The sequence below is a fragment of the Pan paniscus genome, chromosome 7 (assembly GCF_029289425.2).
Source record: "Pan paniscus chromosome 7, NHGRI_mPanPan1-v2.0_pri, whole genome shotgun sequence".
Taxonomy (NCBI): domain Eukaryota; kingdom Metazoa; phylum Chordata; class Mammalia; order Primates; family Hominidae; genus Pan; species Pan paniscus.
The window spans coordinates 85,784,107-85,808,895 of record NC_073256.2 but is presented as its reverse complement, the minus strand read 5'-3'; the positions used below and the strand labels follow the sequence as shown (position 1 = coordinate 85,808,895).

At 47.5% G+C, this 24,789-nt stretch overlaps 1 protein-coding gene across 1 annotated transcript; it reads left to right on the top strand.

Annotated features, from left to right (window-relative positions):
• The first annotated feature begins 2,643 nt into the window (after positions 1 to 2,643).
• On the top strand, positions 2,644 to 24,022 carry PRDM14 (PR/SET domain 14). The gene is made up of 8 exons (XM_003831339.7): positions 2,644 to 3,514; positions 4,780 to 5,503; positions 6,131 to 6,184; positions 6,276 to 6,433; positions 8,154 to 8,424; positions 15,828 to 16,030; positions 19,253 to 19,354; positions 22,335 to 24,022. The coding sequence occupies exons 2-8, from the start codon at positions 4,804 to 4,806 to the stop codon at positions 22,560 to 22,562; spliced, it is 1,716 nt and encodes a 571-aa protein (XP_003831387.1). The 5' UTR covers positions 2,644 to 3,514; positions 4,780 to 4,803; the 3' UTR covers positions 22,563 to 24,022.
• Positions 24,023 to 24,789: the final 767 nt, after the last annotated feature.

Genomic DNA, 24,789 nt, shown 5'->3' with positions numbered 1-24,789 from the left:
GACACAGGACAATTGCTTGAACCCAGGAGTTGGAGGCAGTAGTGAGCCGCAATCATGCTGCTGCATTCCAGACTAAGTGACAGAGTGAGGGCCTGTCTCTATGAAAGAAAAAAAAAATTTAAGGCCGGGCGTGGTGGCACATGTCTGTAATCCCAGCACTTTGGGAGGCTGAGGCAGGTGGATCACTTGAACTTAGGAGTTTGACATCAGCCTGGGCAACATGGTGAAATCCCTGTCTCTACAAAAAACACAAAATTAGACAGGCTGAGATGAGAGGATCGCTTGAGCTGGGGCAGTTGAGGTGCAGTGTAGCCTGGGTGACAGAGTGAGACCCTGTCTCAAAAAAAAAAAAAAAACCAGGAATGGCAATATTCGGTATTAGATGAAGCATGGAGAAATAGGCACTTGCCCTCACTGCTGGAGGAAGTATAAATTGATATGGTTTGAAGTACTTGTTTATTTTGTATTTTTTGAGGCAGAATCTCACTCTGTCACCCAGGCTGGAGTGCAGTGGCGTGATCTTGACTCACTGCAACCTCTGCCTCCTGGATTCAAGCTAGTCTCCTGCCTCAGCCCTCCGAGTAACTGGGATTACAGGCTTGTGCCACCATGCTTGGCTAATGTTTGTATTTTTAGTAGAGATGGGGTTTCACCATGTTGGCCAGGCTGGTCTTGAACTCCTGACCTCTAGTGATCCACCCACTTAAACCTCCCAAAGTGCTGGGGTTACAGGTGTGAGCCACTGCGCCCAGTCTTGAAGTACTTGTTTAAATGATCAGTGTTTATACCTGTTGATCCAGCAACTTCACACCTGGATATTTCTTCTACAAGGCACAGTAGCACAACTATGTATCTGTATCAGTGTTTCTGTACATTGCCAGAAGTATTGAAAAACTGGCAACAACTTAAATACCTTTCAAGAGGAGGCTGATAAACTATGAGCACACCTATAAAATGGAAATTCTGTACCATGCAACCATTATAAAGAATAAATTTGCCGGTGTGGTGGCTCAGGTCTGCCATCCCAGCAATTTGGGAGGCCAAGGTGGGTGGATCCCTTGAGTTCAGTAGTTTGAGATCAGCCTGGGCAACATGGTGAAACCTGTCTCCACAAAAATATACAAAAATTAGCCGGGCTTGGTGGCGCATGACTGTAGTCCCAGCTAGTTGAGGGGAAGGGGCCGGGTGGTGAGACGGGAGGACAGCTTGAGCCCAGGAGGCAGAGGCTGCAATGAGCCAAGATCATACCACTGTACTCCAGCCTGGGTGACAAAGTGAGACCCTGTCTCAAAATAATAATGATAATACTAAAATAAGGTTAATTCTACTATACTGATAGGGAATGATTACTAGTAGGAGCTAGGCCGTTGCAGAAACGGGTGAAGTATAATCCCATTTTTATTTTTACAAAATCCTACGTAATCCTACACAATCTAAAAGTATAGTGGGTTTTGGTTTCTTTGTTTGTTTGTTTGTTTTTAAGGAATGGGGGTAGGGAGCAAACCAAACTGTTGATCAGGATTATCTCCTAGAGTAGAAATGGGAAGCATGGATTTCAACTTTTCTTTTATCGATTTCTCCCAACTTCTTAAAACAAGCAAGTGTTATTTTAAAATAGTGTCAAATATAGTAAACTCTGGATTCTTTGCAAAACAAACCTCTAAGATAAGGTTTGATATTGCTTCCGCTAAAATGAAGCTACGACACTTCCGTGCACGAAAAAACGGCCTCTTGAGGACCTGCCACCCACAGATCACCCAGGTGCCCCCATATCATTCTTGAAATCCTACCTGTAAAGCCCAGGAGGAAGTATAGCGAATGCCAGTGGGTCTAGGAGCTCTGGGGTGAGCACGCCTCCGGAAGGAAAACGGCAACAGAATTTATTCTGCTTTTCCAAGTAAATGATCCTTCCACAGAGGCACTTGGGACAAGAGGCGACGGGTACTTTTCACGTTTTCGATCTATTGGCTAAGATCCTATCACCTCAAAACAAGGAGACGAGGAAACCCTGGGATCTTGATCCCATTTCGATTGAGAAAACAACACGCTCCTTGCGAAGCGAAACGGGGCTGGCCGCGGGCAGCGCGGAACCACGCGAAGGCGTCGGGGGCGGGAGGGCGCGGGGACCAGGGCCACCCGGTGCAGCAAAGGGGGCGAGCAGGCGGCAGGGCGCGCGGGGAGACAAGGCTGAGTGCACGCCGCCCGCGCCCTCGAAGGCTCGAGTCCCACTCCTTCCTCCCTTCTTGCAGCCCCGCCGCGCCCTGGCGAAGGCTACAGGGTCAGGTTCCCCGCACCGAGGAGCCCAGAAGCCCGGCTGCGGGCGCTCTGAAGATCCGGGACCCCGGCCTCCGTCCCCCGCCAGCTTTAGGGACTCTGGCGGCGTCTCTTAGCCGGGTAAATGTTCCTCCTTTCCCTCTCTCTTCCAAGCCGCTGCCAGGCCGGGGGTGAGGCTGCACCTCAGTCTTCAGCCCCGAAGGCCGCGCCCGGGGCGGGTCGCTCCCCATTCAGCTAAGAGGAAGCAGCGGCCGGGGGGCAGGCGAGGAACCTGTCCCGGCTCACCCGGCAAGACTGCGTTTCCCCCACCCTCGGCGCTTCTTTCTGTGAATGTGAATGGAACTAAGCGTTCCTTTCTCTCCCTCAATGGCCGGCGAGGGGAATTCAAATGCGGTCTTTGGGCGCTCGGTATGGGTCTGGACCTTGGTTTTCAGAGCCTGCGCGTCCAAGGTCGCTAGCCTTTCCCGAAGGAAGTGACAGCTGCGGCGGCGCGGGAGGCCCATCCTCAGTCGTTTAAAGCCACTTAAGGAATAAAAGCCCCCGAGAGAGCAAAACGACCACCCGAAACCTCGGAAGCGTCGGGGGTGCCGGGCCCAACGCTCCCACGTATCACTGCCGGGGACTCGCGAGGCGAAGCTTCCCAGCGCTCAAGGCGCTCCCGCCTCGTCCCCAGGTATCAGGAACAGACACCCACCAGGTGCACCAGCGGGTCAGACGCCGCCTTCGGGCAGACTGGGCTCTTCCGAACTGGGAGCGGAGAGTAAGGGGCTCGACCCCGGGACGCGAGTCCGGCCTTCTGGACTCCGGTTCAGGGTGTGTGTGCGCGCGGAGGGGCTTATCTGGGGGCCCTGGGTAGCACACGTGTCCGGTTTTTTTCTCCCCGACTCCGCACGCCTGGAGCGGCAATACTGCCTGCCCTAGAAGGCCAGCGGCAAGTGCTCGCCACTAGGGTCCCAGGGAGGGTTTGGAAAACTGATGAGTTAAGTGAGCGACCCCAGGGGACAGAGGGCGAGTCGAGAGTCGGCCAATGGCTGCGGTGGGCGGGGAGAAGACGACGCGGGGATCTGCGTGGGCCGGGTCAATTCCCTACCCTCGACCTGTCGATGCCCCGCGGCACCGCCCGCCCTCTTAAGCCTGGCTCAGCCCTCAGGGCCCGCCCGAAGTCTACCGAGCCCGAGTGGCCCCGCAGCGTCCAGGAGGCGCCCGCTCCGCGGTGGCGCTCTTGAAGGTGGTGTCGGAGGTAGGCACGGGACAGGACGCGCCTGGGGCCCGGGGCGGTGGTCTTCCAGGGCCGTTGGGGAGGGCGGCAGCACTCGCTGGCGCAGTTCGTTTTGGATGGTCGTTCTGCCCTCTCGGGGGCTTTGAATCCCAAGTTGCAGATCCCTGAGGTCGGAGGAGGCTAGGAGAGGGGCGCCTTTGGAGGATCGGGAGGAGACGGGCCGCTGCCTGTGTCGTGGCTGACCTCTTCTCCTGACCCCGTGTTCTTTAATTTCTGAGTCATGACCCTGCTTGGTTTTCTTATTGGGCTCATTGATCTCAAGACCCGCCGGCCCTGAAGGGGCTTCATTCTTCAGCCTCGGTGAACTTGCTGCCTGTCTATTAAAACGCCATCCTTTCCCGGCGGCGCGGGGGCGGGAGGACTGGCAGTCGCCGAGGCTCTTCGCTCCCACCTGGCCAGGGCTCGTCCACGCGGCTCCCGAGGGGCCACCCCAGGCCCCAATAGTCCTGGTAGAATGATTGGAGTTTCCGAGGAACCCGGGGAATGTGGCGGACGCTGCCCGCGAGGGAAAAGAGGTTCAGGCGGCGCATCCTAGGGCAGCCAAAAGTGGCGCGCCCCTCCCCTGCGGGCAGTCAGGACCGCCAGGACCCGCGGGGTCAGACCGCTGGGCCGGAGCAGGTCGCGGGGTCCCTGGACCTGCCCGGGGGCTCTGGGAGCGCGTCTCCATCTGCGCGGTGCGACCCAGGGTCCTCGGCTCTTCCCTCCCAGCCGAGGGCCCAGGAGCGCCTGGAGCTGTCGCTTGCTCCATTGCCCTCCGACCGCCTGCGCTCGGCTCCCGGCCCAGCCCCGAGGTTGGGAGGGCCCCGCGGCTCCCACAGACCCTACCAAAGACTTTTGTAGGACCGAGAAGAAGGAAGGAAAGGGAACTTCAATGGGTTTTGCAGGAACCGGGTTGGGGGCCGAAAGCGGAGAGCGGGTGTGGGAAGGCGGCCGGGCTTGGGGAAGGGGTGCTTGGAGAGGGAAGGGGAAGGCAACACTAACCCGGAATTTAGAGTAGGGCGGGATCCCAGCAGATTTCCGTTTGGGGCTTTTTTGTGTTTGCTTCTATTGCTGTTTTTTCGTTTTGTCTTAATTGTGGGAGCGGGCTGGCGGGATCGGACTGGGGGCGTTTATCCTGTTCCCTTGGATCTGGGGCTGGCTCGGGTGGAGGAGGCTGGTGGGGAGGCGCGGGTCGGACCCCGGGAAGCTCCCGCGCGGTGTCCTCAGCGGCGCCCGCTTTTCCGCAGAGCCGCCGAGCGTGCGGTCCCGGGATGGCTCTACCCCGGCCAAGTGAGGCCGTGCCTCAGGACAAGGTGTGCTACCCGCCGGAGAGCAGCCCGCAGAACCTGGCCGCGTACTACACGCCTTTCCCGTCCTATGGACACTACAGAAACAGCCTGGCCACCGTGGAGGAAGACTTCCAACCTTTCCGGCAGCTGGAGGCCGCAGCGTCTGCTGCCCCCGCCATGCCCCCCTTCCCCTTCCGGATGGCGCCTCCCTTGCTGAGCCCGGGTCTGGGCCTACAGAGGGAGCCTCTCTACGATCTGCCCTGGTACAGCAAGCTGCCACCGTGGTACCCAATTCCCCACGTCCCCAGGGAAGTGCCGCCCTTCCTTAGCAGCAGCCACGAGTACGCGGGTGCCAGCAGTGAAGATCTGGGCCACCAAATCATTGGTGGCGACAACGAGAGTGGCCCGTGTTGTGGACCTGACACTTTAATTCCACCGCCCCCTGCGGATGCTTCTCTGTTACCTGAGGGGCTGAGGACATCCCAGTTATTACCTTGCTCACCCAGCAAGCAGTCAGAGGATGGTCCCAAACCCTCCAACCAAGAAGGGAAGTCCCCTGCTCGGTTCCAGTTCACGGAGGAGGACCTGCACTTCGTTCTGTACGGGGTCACTCCCAGCCTGGAGCACCCAGCCAGCCTGCACCATGCGATTTCAGGCCTCCTGGTCCCCCCAGACAGCTCTGGTAAAGGGAGTTCACACCATTTGGGAGTCGAATTGGACGGGAATGCAGGCGGGAACGGGAGTGTCCGGGAAGAGGCGCTTCCAGGTGGAGCTGAGGCTGCAGAGTGCGGGAAGGGGGAAGTACCTCCATGAGAGCCAGGGCTGTTCTAGGCTCACTTCTGAGGCCCTGCTTGCTTAACTGCATGACTAAGGTTGGTTTTAGTGAGAGCTGAGGACCAAGAGAGAAATGGTTCCTGCAGCGAACTCCCAGGTAGGTTCAGATTCTATGCTAACATGCAATGACAGCCTTCGGCAGTTCACACCTAACAGTCCCAGCTCAGCTAGCTACGCTGACCTTAGTCAGGCATTACCTCTGATCCTCAAATTCCTTGAATTTGCCTAATGGGGTTAATACATAACCTTCCATGAGGCTGTTCTGAGTCTCAAATGAGAAATTGTATATGGAATTGTTTACAGTGAAATTGTATATGAACAGACCATGTAAAATGAGCAGGGAAAAATAGAAACAACAAATAAATATCAAACTGGGATGATGGTTACCTTTAGGGAATTAAGGAGGGAAACACCTCATAAAAGCACTTTATAATGCATTTTTAATGAAAAATTGTTTTAACCTGCCTTTTGCTAGGATCTGATTCTCTTCCTCAAACTCTGGATAAAGACTCCCTTCAACTTCCAGAAGGTAGGCAGGACTCCTTGCATGGATTTCTTTCCCTGAACTAATGCAGAGTCAACTCTCCTCATTCTCTTTTCCTGCCTCGGCTTTTCCCTAGGTCTATGCCTCATGCAGACGGTATTTGGTGAAGTCCCACATTTTGGTGTGTTCTGCAGTAGTTTTATTGCCAAAGGAGTCAGGTTTGGGCCCTTTCAAGGTAAAGTGGTCAACGCCAGTGAAGTGAAGACCTACGGAGACAATTCTGTGATGTGGGAGGTAAATCTGTTTCTGGTGGGTCTGCTGCTGAAAATGGGGCGGGAGACTAGTCCGGGGAAATCTTGGCCTTTGCCCTTTTGGGAGAGTCCTGGTCAGAGAGAGAGGACATCCAGGGCGGATATCTGTGGTTTGTGTTGCCTGTAAAAGGAAGGAACGGCCAGTGTTTGCTCCATGAGGATAGCACTTCTGCATGAATTCTGTGTTTTGTGGGTGCCTTAAGTCATTTTAGTCTGGAAGATTAGCAATGGAATATACATTTAAAGAATCAATACATTGTATTATATTTATAGACAAAACCAAATGCTTTAGATATTATAGAGTGCTGAAACTATGCTAAAGAGAATAAAAACAAGTTTTAAAATTCAATATTATTCACTTATAAAATTAGTCAAGGATTAAAAAAAAATAACCAGATACTCTTCAAGATCTAGTGATGATATATTAGGGATATGCTAGTGGGACTGCAGTTTATTACCTGCAGGAGAAAATTTGTCAGAATGTATCAGATACCTTAAAATGTTCAAAGTCCCTTGACCCTGAATTTCTACTTCTAGGAATATAGTACAGGAAAATAATCTGAAATTGAGGCTATGTGGAATATGTTAATCCTAGGGTTGTTTATAATAACAAAACGTTGGAGACAGCGAAATTGCCAGCAGCAGAGAAAGAAGTAATCTTTCTTTGTTTTTGTTTTTGTTTTCTTGAGACGGAGTTTTTGTCTGTTACCCAGGTTGGAGTGCAGTGGCGTGATCTCAGCTCACTGTGACCTCCACCTCCTGGGTTCAAGCAATTCTCCTGCCTCAGCCTTCCAAGTAGCTAGGATTACAGGCATGTGCCACCATGCCCGGCTAATTTTTGTATTTTTAGTAGAGAGGGGTTTCACCATGTTGGCCTGGCTGGTCTCGAACTCCTGACCTCATGATCCGCCTGCTTTGGCCTCCCAAAGTGCTGGGATTACAGGTGTGAGCCACCAGGCCCGGCCTTGAAAGAAATAATCTATAGCTCCATTAATATGCATGAAAACTAACTGGGAGTAAAATATAAAACTATTCAGTTGTGTTTAAGTGGTGGAATTAAATAAAACCTTTTTGTTTCACTTACCTCTGCTTATGAAATTAACATGTGCTCACTATAGGAATTTGGGAAGCAAGAAAGTGATAAAAGTAAGAATCTTTTAGAATATGTCACATTAGGCAGGCTCAGTGGCTTACACCTGTAATTCTAGCACTTTAGGAGGCCAAGGTGGGAGGATCACTTGAACCCAGGAGTTTGAGGCCAGCCTAGGAAAGAGTGAGGCCCTGTCTCTACAAAAAATTTTTTTAAAAAAATTTGCCAGGCGTGATGGTGCATGCCTTTAGTTCCAGCTACTCAGGGGGCTAAGGTGGGAGGATCATTTGAGCCCAGGAATTCGAGGCTATTGTGACCTGTGATTGAGCCACTGCACTCCAGTCTGGGCAACAGAGTGAGACTCTGTCTCTGAAAAAAACAAACAAACAAACCCAATATGTGACATTACCTAGAGAGGTGTCCTTAAACTAACAAATCTATGTTGGCATAAGTAAATTTATAAACTACTTGTAATGACATAGAAATCAGAATGATAGAAGTGTATTTGGTGGACTCAAGTGTGATATTTAGGTTACAAGTATTAAAAAATTTATTTTGTAGATGAGACCAAAAAAAAAAGTACAATACAAACTTCATGTCTTATTTCATTTAGATCTTTGAAGATGGTCATTTGAGCCACTTTATAGATGGAAAAGGAGGTACGGGGAACTGGATGTCCTATGTCAACTGTGCCCGCTTCCCCAAGGAGCAGAACCTAGTTGCTGTGCAGTGTCAAGGGCATATATTTTATGAGAGCTGCAAAGAGATCCATCAGAACCAAGAGCTCCTTGTGTGGTATGGAGACTGCTATGAGAAATTTCTGGATATTCCTGTGAGCCTTCAGGTCACAGAGCCGGGGAAGCAGCCATCTGGGCCCTCTGAAGGTGAGTGCACACCCTCGCCTTGCCCAATGAGGGCATCCCAGTAGAAGGACTGGGCTCTTTTCCACAAACCCTCCATGCACAGCTCCTCCCTCCTAAAGGCTAATGCAGAGGACTAACCGAGAGTGTCTCTAACCAGGGGGGAATTACCCAGGTGAAGGAAAGCATCCTCAATTTCCCAAAGCTGCGGAAGCTACTCCTATTTATAAAGATATATACTCCTATTTATAAAGACTTGTTCTTCTTCCCTACCTTCCACCCCAAGAGTAAAAGAAAATGTACTACATGGATGTAACTTCTACCATAGGTGAGCGAGTTTCTGATTCATCTCTGCCCAGGCTAATGTAGCTGAAGTCTAATCACTAGAGCAGTGTTTTTCAAATGGTGGGTTGCAGAGTTGCATGTCTTAGTGGGGTGGGAAATCAATTTAGTGGTCAAGACCCACATTAAAAAAAAAAAAAAGTATAGAGTAGAATAGAAAATATTGATGGGAATCCCTTAAGAGTAAGGATTGTTTTGTGAAATTTCTATTTCACATGGGTATATGTGGGTATGGTGGGTGTCAAGCATAAAATACATTGCCTACTATGGGTCTCAGGCAAGTTTGAGAAATACTGAGCTGGACTCTCACTCTCAAACTTTAATGTGGGAATGAATACCCAGGGATCTTCATGATGCTGGTTCTCATTCAGGGTAGGGGCCCAGGATTTGGTATTTTTATCAACTTGCAGGGAGTGCTGCTGGTCCTGGTCCCTGGACCACATTCCAGTAGCAAGGGGCGAGGGAACCACCAGCCCACTCTAGGGGTGAGACTTTGGAATTTGCATGTTAAATAAGCTCTCCAAGTGATTTCTATATACACTGAAGTTTAGGAACTACTAATCTAGTAGGTGGGACAAGATAAATGTAAATTGCTGTAAATAAGAGGGAAGGCAGGCCGGATACTGTGGCTCACACCTGTAATCTCAGCACTTTTGGAGGCGGAGATGGGCAGATCACTTGAGGTCAGGACTTCAAGACTAGCCTGGCCAACATGGTAAAACCTCATCTCAGGTCGGGCACAGTGGCTCACACCTCTAATCCCAGCACTTTGGGATGCCGAGATGGGCAGATCACCAGGTCAAGAGATCAAGACCATCCTGGCTAACGTGGTGAAAACCCGTCTCTACTAAAAATACAAAAAATTAGCGGGGCGTAGTGGCACACACCTGTAGTTCCAGCTACTCAGGAGGCTGAGGCAGGAGAATCATTTGAACCCAGGAGACAGAGGTTGCAATGTGCCAAGACTGCACCACTGCACTCCAGCACTCCAGCCTGGGCAACAGAGCAAGACTCTGTCTCCAAAAAAAAAAAAAGAGAGAGAGAGAAGGCAAATTAAATAAATGTGTAAGGAGCAGGTTTAAAAAAAAAATGGCCCAGGCGTGGTGGCCCACGCCTCTAATCCCAGCACTTTGGGAGGTGAGGCGGGCGGATCACGAGGTCAGGAGATCATAGCCATCCTGGCTAACACGGTGAAACCTCTTCTCTACTAAAAATACAAAAAAATTAGCCGGGCGTGGTGGCGGGCCCCTGTAGTCCCAGCTACTTGGGAGGCTGAGGCAGGAGAATGGCGTGAACCCAGCAGGGGGAGCTTGCAGTGAGCTGAGATTGCGCCACTGCACTCCAGCCTGGGCGACAGAGCGAGATTCCGTTTCAAAAAAAAAAAAAAAAAGTGAATTGCATCTGCATGCCTGTTTTCCTGCTAGGCTGAGATGCTTCAGGGCAGGAAATAACCCTAAACACTTTAGTATCTCGTGCTTCTGGATCCCAGTGCGTACTGAGTGAGAGGAAGACATTAGAACTAAGCTAGAAAAAGCTGCTTAGGGATGAGATGAAATAAGGCACGTGTAAGGCAGAGGGAGAGAGGGAAGGCAATCAGGATCAGGGAACAGTGAAGCAGAAGGCAAGGAAATGTCCAGAAATTAGGGGGTAAATAATGAGCAGTCATTATTTATCTAATGATAAATAATGAGCAGTCAGCCGTCATTATTTATCTAATGATAAATAATGGTCCCAATGATGAGGGGCTGTCAGGATTGTTTTGGTGAACTATCTTCCTACTCCCCCAGGTATCTTATGTCCATGCTGGGTTCCCCCTGCCACTGAACCATCATAAGCCCTCATTCTGTTGCTTGTTCTGATCGCCTCTGATATCTGCATACAGGTTGAGTATCCTTTTTCTGAAATGCCTGGGACCAGAAGTGTTTTGGTGGGTGGTGTGGGTGTGGGAATGTAGGTGAAGATAGGAATGGAGGCAAAAATGGTTGGGATTCTCTATGATCTGTGGAGCTCTAAGTTGTCTCCTACTTAGCACCAAACCAAGACCTGTTGGTCACTTCCTGAAATGTACCAACTCCTTTCAAAATAAAAGTCAACAGGCTGGGCGTGGTGGCTCACACCTGTAACCCCAACACTTTGGGAGGCCAAGGTGGTTGGGTCACCTGAGGTCAGGAGTTCACGACCAGCCTGGCCAACATGGTGAAACTCCGTCTCTACTAAAATACAAAAAATTAGCTGGTTGTGGTGGTGCATGCCTGTAATCCCAGCTACTCAGGAGGCTGAGACAGGAGAATCGCTTGAACCCAGGAGCAGAGGTTGCAGTGAGCTGAGATCGCGCCACTGCACTCCAGCCTGGGTGACAGAGTGAGACTCCATCTCAAAAAAAAAAAATGAAAGAAAGAAAAGTGAACAATGGATTTGAGAAAAGTACCTGCTTAGTAACTGGCAAGATGATTATTATCCTTTTGAGAAATCATTATTATTTTTTGAGATAGGGTCTCACTCTGTCACCCAGACTGGAGTACAGTAGTGTAATCTAGGCTCACTGCAACCTCTGCCTCCAGGGTTCAGGCATTTCTCCTGCCTCAGCCTCCCGAGTAGCTGGGATTAAGTAGAGATGGGGTTTCGCCATTTTGGCCAGGCTGGTCTTGAACTCCTGGCCTCAAGTGATCCACCCACCTTGGCCTCCCTAAATTCTGGGATAACAGGCATGAGACACCATGGCCGGCCATTTTTGAGAAATTTTTTCACCATATGTATCAAATTATTACAATGTTTGTAACTTTGATGTCTCAGTAATACTCTTCTGGAAATTTATTATCGAGAAATAGTCCAAAAGGAAAAAGCTATGCTTATGAAGATTTTTAACTGTGGCACCACTCTTGTGAGTGAAAAATCACAAACAACCTAAATGTTCAGTAGTATAATAATTAAGTAAATGATGATACAGGCTCAGCAGCTCCAATCAAGAAATCCTAAATCCAAAATGCTCTAAAATCTGAAACTGAGCACTGACATATTGCCAAAAGTGGGAATTTCCACACACCAGTACTTAACACAAACTTTGTTTCATTCACAAAATTATTTAAAATATTGTGTAAAACTACCTTCAGGTGGGCCAGGCACGGTGGCTCATGCCTGTAATCCCAGCGCTTTGGGAGGCCGAGGCAGGCAGATCACCTGAGGTCAGGAGTTTGAGACCAGCATGACAAACATGGTGGAACCCCGTCTCTACTAAAAATACAAACAAATTAGCTGGGCATGGTGGCAGATGCCTGTAATCTCAGCTACTCAGGAGGCTGGAGCCGGATAATCGCTTGAAACCGGGGGCGGAGGTTGCAGACCGAGCAAGACTCCGTCTCAAAAAAAAAATTACCTTCAGGATATGTGTATAAAGTATGTATAAAACAAAACATAAATGGACTTTATATTTAGACTTTGGTTCCATCCCCAAGATACCTCATTATGTATACGAAATATTCCAAAGTTGGAAAAAAACCTGAAATCCAAAACACTTCTGGTCCCAAGCATTTCAGAAAAAGGATACTCAACCTGTTTGTTATTAACATGGAATAGTATGCAGATATCAGAGGCAATCAGAGCAAGCAACAGAATGAGGGCTTTGATGGTTAAGTGCAGGGGATACCCAGCATGCAGATAAGATACTTGTATTCCAGTTCTGAACCAAGTGATACCTGATGCTTACAGCATTATTATGAGGACATATATTTTGGACAATGGAGGGAAACTTGTAAACAACTTAATTTGTTGGGAATAATTATAAATGAATGTTAATTTGTTAATCTGTTAATATGAATGGTTTGGATGTGATAAAAAGGAAAGAAAAATTAAAATTCCATTGCATTCTCAAATGAGTTTTTTTCCCCAAAGGCTTTTTGGTGAGGATTGGTGGTAGGTGGGAGCCTTCCTCTTTAAGGTCTTGAGTGGTGAGGGAAGGGTCTAGACTCTATGTGGGCGGGTTATTTGAATATGCAAGCATTCCCCTCTTGTGAGGGAGAGAGAGAATTTGTGTGTGTGTTTTGGGGTGTGGAGGTGTGAAGAGCTAGGGGGAGGGAGGATAGGGAACAAGATAAAATTAGGAAGGATAGGGAACAAGATGAAATTAGGTTTCATTTCTACCTAAGTGGTTGTTCTTAAGCGAACTCAGTATTGAAACTTTATTCTGAATTTTGGTGTGCTTTAGTGCTTAGGTTTGTAAAATTGCTGACCCTCTCTTCCCTTCCCACCCCAGGAAGCAGGAAGGCCAGGTATTTCTGACCAATAAAAATTCTACCTCTGTGCCAAAAAAGTGTCCCAGCACGGGGATTCTGAGAGTATTAGCACCTCAATGAAAGTGATAGACAGAGCAGGGTGATGGATCAGCTTGGGGCTGGCAGTTGCCTTCCTGGTTATTTACTTAATGAATAGTTTATTTCCTTAGCCACCTGTTAAACGTGCCTGGGATGTAGCTGTCAACTAACAAAGCCCCTGATGGACAGCTTCCCTGCTGTCCTGATGCTGAGAAGATTTCTATCTGCAGACTCTTGCATAGACTCACTCTTGGCTGCTCTTCCTCCCTGGGGTCAAACAATGAGATCTCTGTGGTGCATTCATAGTCAAAGCCACTTTATCCTCTGGAATCCAGAGTGTCCTCTGCAGGGATGCTTTTGTAGGTGGCCCCTGTTCTCTCGCCTTCCCCCAACACATAGACACCCCTGGACGTGGGACCTGCTTTGCTAGAGTCTAGCTGCACCCTCTCTAACTTCTCTCCTCCTCCCTCCTCCATTGATAGAAACAGATTTACCTCTCTCAGTCTTGTCTGCCATTCAGTGATAGTATCACTCACATTGGTAAGACTCGATAAGTGTTAGAATTAAATTAGTCATCACGGTAACCCTGTGCATTAGGGAAGTCAAGATGCTTTCAACCTTACTCTATACATAAAGATTCTAGCTCTGGAATCTGCCACAAGTTTTGAGTAATGAAGTATAAACTAAGAAGGTCCCTTGAATTGTGTAGAATAGAACAGCACTGTGAGCTGCGGGTGTCCTGGTGACTGCTCTGAGCTTGTAACTCAGGCTGATCTTAAAGGCACAAAGAGAAATAGGTCGGCCTCAGTGCCTCAGTGTATTAACCTTGTAACAAGTGCCAGGCAGGAATGTGTTCAAGAGCTGCAGGGTTGCACTGCCCTTAAATGGGGCTGGTGGAAGGGTCTCTTCAACAGTACATATCAAGGAACAAAAGGGAAAGAGAGCCTATAGGTTAAGATATTTAAGAGACATAGCAACCATATACAACATGTAGACTTTGTTTGAATCCTAATTTGAATGGACTGACCAGAAAGTAATTAAACAAATATATATGTGTGTATATAAATGTGCGTATATAAGTACATATATGTTTCTATAAAAGAATAAGAGTTAATCGTTTAGGTATGACAATGTGACAATGACATTATGGTTATGGTTTTTTTTTTTTTCGAGACAAAGTGTTGCTCTGTTGCCCAGGCTGGAGTGCAGTGGCTCAATCACTGCTCATTGCAGCCTCAACTAACTTCCCCAGGCTCAGGTGATCCTCCCATCTCAGCCTCTGGGACTAAAGGCGTGTGCTATCATGCCCAGATAATTTTTATTATTTTTTTGTAGAGATGGGGTCTTACTATGTTGCCCAGGCTGGTCTCAAACTCCTGGGCTCAAGCGATCTGTCCACTTCAGCTTCCCAAAGTGTTGGGATTATAGGCGTGAGCCACTGCACCTGGCACAATTATGCTTTTTTTTTTTTTTTTTTTTTTTGAGATGGAGTTTTGCTGTTGTTGCCCAGGCTGGAGTGCAGTGGTGCAATCTTGGCTCACTGCAACCTGCGCCTCCCAGTTCAAGTGATTCTCCTGCCTCAGCCTCCCAAGTAGCTGGGATTACAGGAATGCACCACCACGCCTGGCTAATTTTGTATTTTTAGTACAGACGGGATTTCACCATGTTGGCCAGGCTGGTTTTAAACCCCTGACCTCAGGTGATCCACCTGCCTCAGCTTCCCGTTTTAAACCCCTGACCTCAGGTGATCCACCTGCCTCAGCTTCCCAAAGTGCTGGGATTATAGGCGTGAGCCACTTGCCTGGTCACAATTATGCTTTTTAAAAATATGTCATCTTCTAAAGATTACGGTTAGATATTTTTGAGTCAAAGGATGAATTAGTATTAAAATAATCTACTATGGCGAGCGGTGATATAAATAAAAACAAAATTAGTTACGAGTTGGTCAAAGCTTGGTGTTTGGCACATGAGGGTTTATTACACTATTATTTTCACTTTGGTATGTTTACATTTTTCTGTAATAAAAAGGTTTTTAAAAATTCTCTTGGCAGCCGGGCATGGTGGCTCATGCCTGTAATCCCAGCACTTTGGGAGGCCGAGGCAGGTGGATCACAAGATCAAGAGATCAAGACTGTCCTGGCCAAGATGGTGAAACCTCACCTCTACTAAAAATACAAAAATTAGCTGGGCGTGGTGGTGTGTGCCTGTAGTCCCAGCTACTTGGGAGGCTGAGGCAGGAGAATCACTTGAACCCGGGAGGTGGAGGTTGCAGTGAGCCGAGATCACACCCCTGCACTCCAGCCTGGGTGACAGAGCAAGACTCCATCTCAAAAAAAAAGAAAAGAAAAGAAAAGAAAATTCTCTTGACCAGGCACAGTGGCTCACACATGTAATCCTAGCACTTTGGGAGGCCAAGAGGGGCTGATCACCTGAGGTCAGGAGTTCTAGACCAGCCTGGCCAACATGATGAAACCCTGTTTCTACTAAAAATACAAAAATTAGCCAGGCGTGGTAGCGGGCACCTGTAATCCCAGCTACTTGGGAGGCTGAGGCAGGAGAATCGCTTGAACCTGGGAGGCAGAGGTTGCAGTGAGCCAAGATCGTGCCACTGCACTACAGACTGGGTAATACAGCAAGATTCTGTCTCAAAAAAAGAAAATTCCTCTTGAAGTAGCCAAAAGAATTCTTGGCTAAAAATAAATAAATAAATAAATATCCTCTTGAAGGAACTAGGGAGGGAAGTAACTGAAAAGACGTTGTGTTTGCTGTGTTTGACAGAGTCTGCAGAAGGCTACAGATGTGAAAGATGTGGGAAGGTATTTACCTACAAATATTACAGAGATAAGCACCTCAAGTACACCCCCTGTGTGGACAAGGGCGATAGGAAATTTCCCTGTTCTCTCTGCAAACGATCCTTTGAGAAGCGGGACCGGCTTCGGATCCACATTCTTCATGTTCATGAGAAGCACCGGCCTCACAAGGTGAGTATTAGGAGGACACATGACCCACCATCACGTTCTCTCTCCCTTCCCAAGCTCCTGAACACGGGGAGTTGCCTTGTAGGTGCTAGCTGCAGGACTGTGATGCCTGACGGACACCCTCTCTGAAGGAGGAGAGGATAGTATTACGGAACAGGCAGGCGTGAATAGGCACAGCGATGCACATGTGTTAGGATGCATGTACCCACAGATAGAGGAACATGGAGGAAGGAGTGTCCACGGCCACCTGGACACGTGGATTATGAAAGATGCACAGAGGCGGCCTTGAGCCAAGTATAGAAGGACAAATGGGGTGTCTGATTTATACTGGTGGCAGGGTTAGTTGGGCAGGAAAGAGTCGAGCCGTTCCAGACAGGAAAGAGCCTGGCATGTGCTCCTGGGGAACTGCGCCTTGTTCCAAATCTGTGCAGGTGTGTTGACAGGTATAGGTGAGGAGGAAGCGAAGGCATGGTCCTTCCAAGGAGCGGAAGGCCTCTACAGTGGGCCGAGGATTTTGTAAGACAGAAAATCAGTAATGACATTAGGGAGCCATTCCAAATACCTGGATGCTCTGCTAGGCTTGCTGCAAAAAAGTGCAATATTCCCTTGGGCTTAATTAAAAGGAGGACGAGGCTTGGGCACAGATGTATTCTTGCTTGACTGTTGGCCTTGTCGGAACTACCTCAGGCAGCTACGACCTTGAGCCCATTTTCCTGTTTTGAAAATTGAGAGTAAAATCATCATAAAATTGTCCTAATTTCTCCCTTCCTTCCTAAGCTTCTGGAAAAGTCATGTTTAATCACTATATTATATACTCCTATAAAATTTGAATACATTTACAGTTATCATGTATTTGTGTAATTCTAAAAGGATTTAAAAATATCAGGACGGTGAAGGTATTTCTCGCTTATTAGACTGGCAAAAGTGAAAACTATCCAGTATTCTGATAGTGAAAAGTTTGAGACTGCATGTTCATCAACACAAAATTGATTATATAAATTATGGCTTACTGGCCAGGCGCAGTGGCTCACGCCTGTAATCTCAGCACCTTGGGAGGCTGAGGTGGGCAGATCACCTGAGGTCAGGAGTTCGAGACCAGCCTGGCCAACATGGTGAAACCCCGCCTCTACTAAAAATATAAAAACATTAGCCAGGTGTGGTGGCACGCACCTGTAGCCCCAGTTACTCTAGAGGTTGAGGCAGGAGAATTGCTTCAACCCTAGAGGCGGAGGTTGCAGTGAGCCGAGACTGTGTCATTGCACTGCAGCCTGGGTGGCAAGAGCGAGACTCCATCCCCCCAAAAAAAAAAAATTATCAAGCAAAAACCAAATTACAGAAGATGTATAGAATGCTTGCTCTCTTTGAAATTGGAGGCAAGTCCGGTGGCTCACGCCTGTAATCCCAGTACTTTGGGAGGCCGAGATGGGCGGATCACGAGGTCAGGAGATCGAGACCATCGTGGCTAACATGGTGAAACCCCATCTCTACTAAAAGTACAAAAAATTAGCCAGGCGTGGTGGTGGGAGTCTGTAGTCCCAGCTACTCGGGAGGCTGAGGCAGGAAAATGGCATGAACCTGGGAGGCGGAGGTTGCAGTGAGCCGAGATCGCACCACTGCACTCCAGCCTGGGCGACAGAGCGAGACTCTGTCTCAAAAAAAAAAAAGAAAAGAAATTGGCGGACTGTCAACCAGGAGGTCAGTAGATGACAGGACTGATGAGGAAGCTGGTGATAGTGAGATGATGGCTTACCCTTCAACAGACGAGCTGCTCTTACAGTAGAGTGGAGGAACAATCTTTTTTTTTTTTTTTTGAGACAGTCTCACTCTGTTGCCCAGGCTAGAGTACAATGGCATGATCTCAGCTCACTGCAACCTCCACCTCCTACGCTCAAACAATCTCCCAACCTCAGCCTCCCAAGTAGCTGAGCTGAGGCTATAAGTGGACACCACCATGCTCAGCTAATTTTTTATATTTTTTGTAGAGATGGGCATGTGGTGCGCACCTGTGGTCCCAGCCACTCGGGAGGCTGAGACACCAGAATTGCTTAAACCCAGGAGGCAGAGGTTGCGGTGGGCCGAGATCGTGCTACTGCACTCCAGCCTGGGCAACAGAGCGAGGCTCTGCCTCAAAAATAAATAAAAATAAACAAATAAACAAATACAAAGATCTGCTCTCTCCTCTGCCCCATAAGCATGCCTGGAAAGAGGTTGTGAAAGCACAGAAACCTTTCTCAGAGAAAAATTGTTTTTTCTCTTTAGTAAGTGTAATTTCCTTAAAAGTGATGTCAAAACCAAAGGCCTTCTGCTTTATCCCTGGCAAACTCTCGGTGCTTGCACCTCTCTGGTAGTTTACTTCACCTGGTGTGGAATTCCTGAGACAGTTTCGAGAGGAGTTGCCAGGGTCAAGAAACAATATTAATTATTCACAGCATGTGAACAAAATATTAACCTCTTCATGCAAGTTCAACACGTCTCAGATAATCTGCTACTGTGCATTGCCATGTTGGCTTACATGTTCATCGTCACCCCTCCTTGATTTCTAGCTCCTGGTTTCTAGCAGTGTGGAGCACACAGTAGGTACTCTGTAAGTCGTAGATAATTGTTCAGTTAATTGCACAGTACTTGGAGTTTACTCATAGCTCTGTGAGGAAGGCAGAGCAGGTATTTTGCCTATGAGCAAGATCGGAAAACTAAGATTCCAGATTTAACCGATGTGCTGTAGTCACACAGCTACCTGTTGAGAGAGCAGGACTAATTGAGGCCTCTGCCATATACCACAAACCTGTTCAGTTCCCACATTCCACATCTGAAGCAAGAGTTTTCTCAGGTCGGGTGCCGTGGCTCAAGGCTATAATCCTAGCACTTTGGGAGGCCAAGGCAGGAGGATCTGTTGGAGTTCAAGACAAGGCTGGGCAACATAGTGAGACCTCATCTCTACAAAAAAAATTTTTTTAAGTTAGCTGGCTTAGTGGCACGCACCTGTAGTCCCAGTTACTCAGGAGGCTGAGGTGGGAGGATCGCTTGAGCCTGGGAGTTCCAGGCTGCAGTGAACCGTGATTGTGCCACTGCAGTCCAGTCTGGGTAACAAATTGAGATCCCATCTCAAAAAAAAAAAAAGAAAAAAATTGGAAAAGAGTTCTTCTGTAACCCCAGGTAAACGCAAGGTTGAAATGGACTTGTTAGAGGAAGGTGTGATTTCAACTATATTTTTCTTTTTCACCTTAGTGTTCTACATGTGGGAAGTGTTTCTCTCAGTCTTCCAGCCTAAACAAACACATGCGAGTCCACTCTGGAGACAGACCATACCAGTGTGTGTATTGTACTAAGGTAAATGGAACCTCTTACTAAGGGATGTGTCCTGAGCTCTGCTTGAGTGTCTATGGATAAGAACTTGAAACAAAGCCTGGCTTAATGAGTTCTTGGTAAATGTTAGTCAAATATCAGCCCAGTCCTCATTTCCACCCCTAAATATGCTCAAGTTTGCTAAAGATGGTCAAATATAACCAACCTCCTATTGCCAAGCTGGCGTTTAGAGTACATGTAATAAAATACATTCCAAATTTATGGGGACCTGATGACCTATTACATAGTATTTAAAAGCACTAGCCAAGTGTGGTGGCTCACACCTATAATCAAATTTTCCATGCATCGGTGGCTCATGCCTGTAGTCCCAGCTACTTGGGAGGCTGAGGCTGGAGAATTGCTTGAGTCCAGGAAGTGGAGGTTGCAGTGAGCCGAGATTGCACCACTGCACACTCCAGCCTGGGTGACAGAGTGAGACACTGTCTCAAAAAAAAAAGGAGGGGGTGGGGAGGCGTGGTGGCTCAAGCCTGTAATCCCAGCACTTTGGGAGGCTGAGGTGGGCAGGTGCCTGGAGATAGGGAGTTCGAGACCATCCTGGCCAACATAGTGAAACCCCATCTCTACTAAAAATACAAAAATTAGCTGGGCATGGTGGCGCGTGCCTGTAATCCCAGCTACTTGGGAGGCCGAGGCAGGAGAATCACTTGAACCCAGAGGCAGAGGTTGCAGCGAGTCAAGATTGCGCCACTGCACTCCAGCCTGAGTGGCAGAGTGAAACTCCGTCTCCAAAAAAAAAAAAAAAAAAAAAAATCACTGTTTCATAGTATTTAAGAATACAAACATGGCCAAGGTTCAAATCCTGCCTCTGGTGCTTACCTAGCTGTGCCACCCTAAGCAAGTCCATGAACTCCTGTTAGTTTCCACATTGATAAACTGGGGAGAATAGTCTTTACCAAGTTGTTGGATAACATCAGTAAAGTATATGAAACTCTTGTAACAGTGCCTGGTACAACATAAAAGTACTACTGGAATGTTAACTGCTATTATTACTACTTTAATCTGTGAAGGATGCTACTGATGTAATTTTCTATAGGAGCATTGCAGAAGCGGCATCTAGTCTATGTTACACAGAATACAGAGTTGTAAAAACAGAGATGAATCATGTGGTTAGAGGTTGCTATAATAGAAACAATAGGTTGACCACGCTTTAGACATATTACACCAAAATAGCTCTGTGCTACCCAATGTGCAGTTAGCGGTTAATCATATGTGGCTATTTCAATTAGTAAAGACGAAGTAAAGTTGAAAAATTCCATTCCCTAGGTTGCATTAGCCACATTTTAAGTGCTCAATGGCTCCATGTGGCCATTTATTCCCAAGATGGACAGCGTGGGTACAGAATATTTCCATTATTGCAGCAAGTCCTGTTGGAAAGCACTGGTATAGATTATGTTTCAGTCACTGAGTCATTTACACTTTTTACAGTAAAGCCATAAAAGGAGTAGAGGCTGTCCTACAGCTACTTCTAAGCCTCTCAAAAGGAATAAAACATTGAGTCTACCAGATTAGAGCAACTAATACCTCCAAAGTGTGTGTCAATAGAATGAAAATAATGGGCATAGAAAAACACCACTAAGCTGGGTGTGGTGGCTCACACCTGTAATCCCAGCACTTTGAGAGGCCAAGGTGGGTGGATCAACCTGAGGTCAGGAGTTTGAAACCAGCCTGGCCAACATGGAGAAACACCATCTCTACTAAAAATAGAAAAATTAGCTGGGCATCATGGTGCACCTGTAATTCCAGCTACTTGGGAGGCTGAGGCACTAGAATCGCTTGAACCTGGGAGGTGGAGGTTGCAGTGAGCCAAGATTGTGCCACTGCACTCCAACCTGGGTGATGGAGTGAGATTCTGTCTCAAAACAAACAAACAAACAAATAAACCTACAAGCCATCTCAAAAAGTTTAAATTAAAAAGAAGAAGAATAAGAAGAAAACCAGTAAGGCACTGACTTATGCAAAGACACTGGCCGATATTAGCTTCTGGTCGATATTAGCTTCTCTTTCTGTAATGAGGTTTGTCTTGAAGTATGATCCTAGGACCCACATGCATCAGAATTGCTTGTTTAAATGCAGGCTCCTGGGTCTCATGTCAGATTTATTGGGTCACACTCTCTTGGGTAGGGTTGGCAATCTGCTTTTTTTTTTTTTTTTTTTTTTTTTTTAAAGATAGGGTCTTGCTGTGTTACCCAGGCTGGAGTGCAGTGGTGCCATCATAACTCACTGCAGCCTTGACCTTCTGGCTCAAGTTATCCTCCCACCTCAGCTTTCCAAATAGCTGGGACCACAGGTACATGCCACCATGCCTAGGTAATTTTTTTACTTTTTGTAGAGGTGAGGTATTGCTATGTTGCCCAGGCTGGCAGTCTGCTTTTTTTTTTTTTTTTTTGAGACAGAGTCTCACTCTGTCACCCAGGCTGGAGTACAGTGGTGCAATAACGGCTTACTGTAACCTCCGCCTCCTGGGTTCAAGAAATTCTCCCATCTCAGCCTCCTGAGAAGCTGGGATTAAAGGTGCACGATAGCATGCCCGACTAATTTTTGTATTTTTAGTAGAGATGGGGTTTCACCATGTCGGCCAGGCTGGTCTCGAACTCCTGACCTCAGGTGACCCACCCTCCTTGGCCTCCCAAAGTGCTGGGATTACAGGCGTGAACCACTGTGCCCAGCCTGCAATCTGCTTTTTTACAAACTGGACCTCCAGATAATCTAGCCATTGAAGAACCACTGTTCTAACATCCAGTGCTTCTCAAAACTAGCCAGAAGGACACATCAGTGGAGTCCTTTCAGATTAAGGCTACTGATGATGACCAGGAGTGCTCTATGGCCTTAAAACCCAAGGTTGGTCCATAAGGATGAGCAACAGTGAAATTAACCCCTTAGTTTAATTGGTTGTCCAGCTCATGGAAGTTGACTTTCTTGTGTTCTGTATTTCTGTTCTCTGCAGAGGTTCACTGCCTCCAGCATACTCCGCACACACATCAGGCAGCACTCCGGGGAGAAGCCCTTCAAATGCAAGTACTGTGGTAAATCTTTTGCATCCCATGCTGCCCATGACAGCCATGTCCGGCGTTCACACAAGGAGGATGATGGCTGCTCATGCAGCATCTGTGGGAAAATCTTCTCAGATCAAGAAACATTCTACTCCCACATGAAGTTTCATGAAGACTACTAGCCCTGCCAGGCACAATGACTCACGCCTGTAATCCCAGCACTTTGGGAGGCGGAGGTGGGTGGATCACTCAAGTCCAGGAGTTCGAGACCAGACTGGGCAACATCGTGAAACCCCGTCTCTACCAAAAAAATACAAAAATCAGCCGGGGGTGGTGGCACATGCCTGTGGTCCCAGCCACTCAGGAGGTTGAGGTGGCAGGATGGTTTGAGCACAGGAGACGGAGGTTGCTGTGAGCTGAGATCGCCCCACTGCTTTTCAACCTGGGTGACAGAACCAGACCCTGTCTCAAAAAACAACAACAACAAAAAAAACGACTAGCCCTCAGAGTGTGGAGACAAGGTAAAAACAAGAGATTCAGATTCTCTCTATTTCCTTTTATGGGTTATAGAAGTCCCTGCAGTTGGCTGTGTGTGGTGGCTCACGCCTGTTATTCCAAAACTTTGGGAGGCCCAGATGGGTGGATCAGCTGAGGTCAGGAGTTCAAGACCAGCCTGGCCAACATGGTGAAACCCCGTCTCTACTAAAAATACAAAAATTAGCCTGGTGTGGTGGCACATGCCTGTAATACCAGCTACTTGGGAGGGGAATTGGTTGAACCGAGGCGGAGGTTGCAATGATCTGAGAAAAAGGTAGCTTTTTCTCTACTATTTGCCTTGGGCCCCCAATTATACTATGCGGTCATCACGTGTTATATTTCTTTATAGAAAAGATTCTTATATATATATATAAAGAGACAGAGAGGCAGATCCCAACATGTTACCCAGGCTGGTCTCAAACTCCTGGGCTCAACTGATCCTCTCGCCTCAGCCTCCCAAAGTGCTGGAATTATAGGTGTGAGCCACTGCATCAGGCCTAGAACAAATCCTCTAAAAATTCACTTATCATACTGTGCACTTGGCAGAAACAAAAACAAACAAAAACCCCACTAAATAAATAAATATTAATTTAAAGCCAGGCGTGGTGGCACACACCTGTAGTCCCAGTTGCTTGGGAGGCCGAGGCAGGAGGATCCCTTGAGGTCAGGAGTTTGAGGCTGTAGTGCTCTATGATCACACCTGTGAATAGTCAGTGCACTCTAGCCTGGAAACAGCAAGATTCCCGCTTCTAAAATATACATAAATAAATTAAATTAAAGTAAAAATTTGGCTGGGCACAGTGGCTCATGGCTGTAATCCCAGCACTTTGGGAGGCTAAAGTGGGCAGATTGGTTCAGCCCAGGAGTTCCAGACAAGCTTGGGCAACATGCTGAAACCCTATCTCTGCAAAAAAAAAAAAAAAGAAAAACTAGCCAGGTATTGTGGCACATGCCTGTAGTCCCAGTTACTCAGGACACTGAGGTGGAAGGATCAGTTGAACCTGGGAGGTCGAGGCTGCCGTGAGCCATGATGGTGCACAGCCTGGGTGACAGATCGAGACCCTGTCTCAAATAAATACATATAAATAAATAAGAACTCATTCGAGTCAGAGCTTCATTAGTATTGTAACTATCCTCGGTCATGAATTAATATTCCATCTTTATTTTGATTAATTTTAAACACTTTGTTCCCACCCCTCCCCCACCACATGACAAATGCCAGTTACTGTGTTTAGCTCCAAAGTTACTTGGAGGGCACAGAAGTTATTTGTCCCACAATCTGTGATGTTAAGCAATTGGGGAAGAAATATGATAACCAAATGAAGAAAGGCTAAAAAAAAATACTGATACTGCTCTAGGTTTAAACCTGATTTCATTATTGATTAATAGACAGTATGAAATATACAGGATATTTTGGGGGGTTTTTCTAATTAGCTGGTTCTTGCTAATACAGGGTGCAGAGCACACACAAACACACAGAGGCCCACTGAAAAGAAAAATGTGCCCTGCATGGTATCCTATGGCTGATGCAAGTGTTCGGGGAATGGGTTTCTCTAACGTGCACAGAGACATCAGACTCATCTCATACGTGGATCCTAATAGCCAACAACTATCGAGCATTAACCCTATGAGATGATACCACTGAGTTTACCACTTTACAGATGAGGAAATTGAGACAGAGAGATGAAAGAAGTGGGGCAAGCTGATTTGCCTCTAAGAGGCAAAGCCAGGTCTGCCCAGCTCCAGAGCCCAGCCTCCTAACTAGCCTCTATGCCTGGTTTATGGATCCTGTTAAGAATATAGCATTTTTTTCTGGGCCAGGTGCAGTCGCTCATGCCTGTAATCCCAGCACTTTGGGAGGCTGAAGCAGGT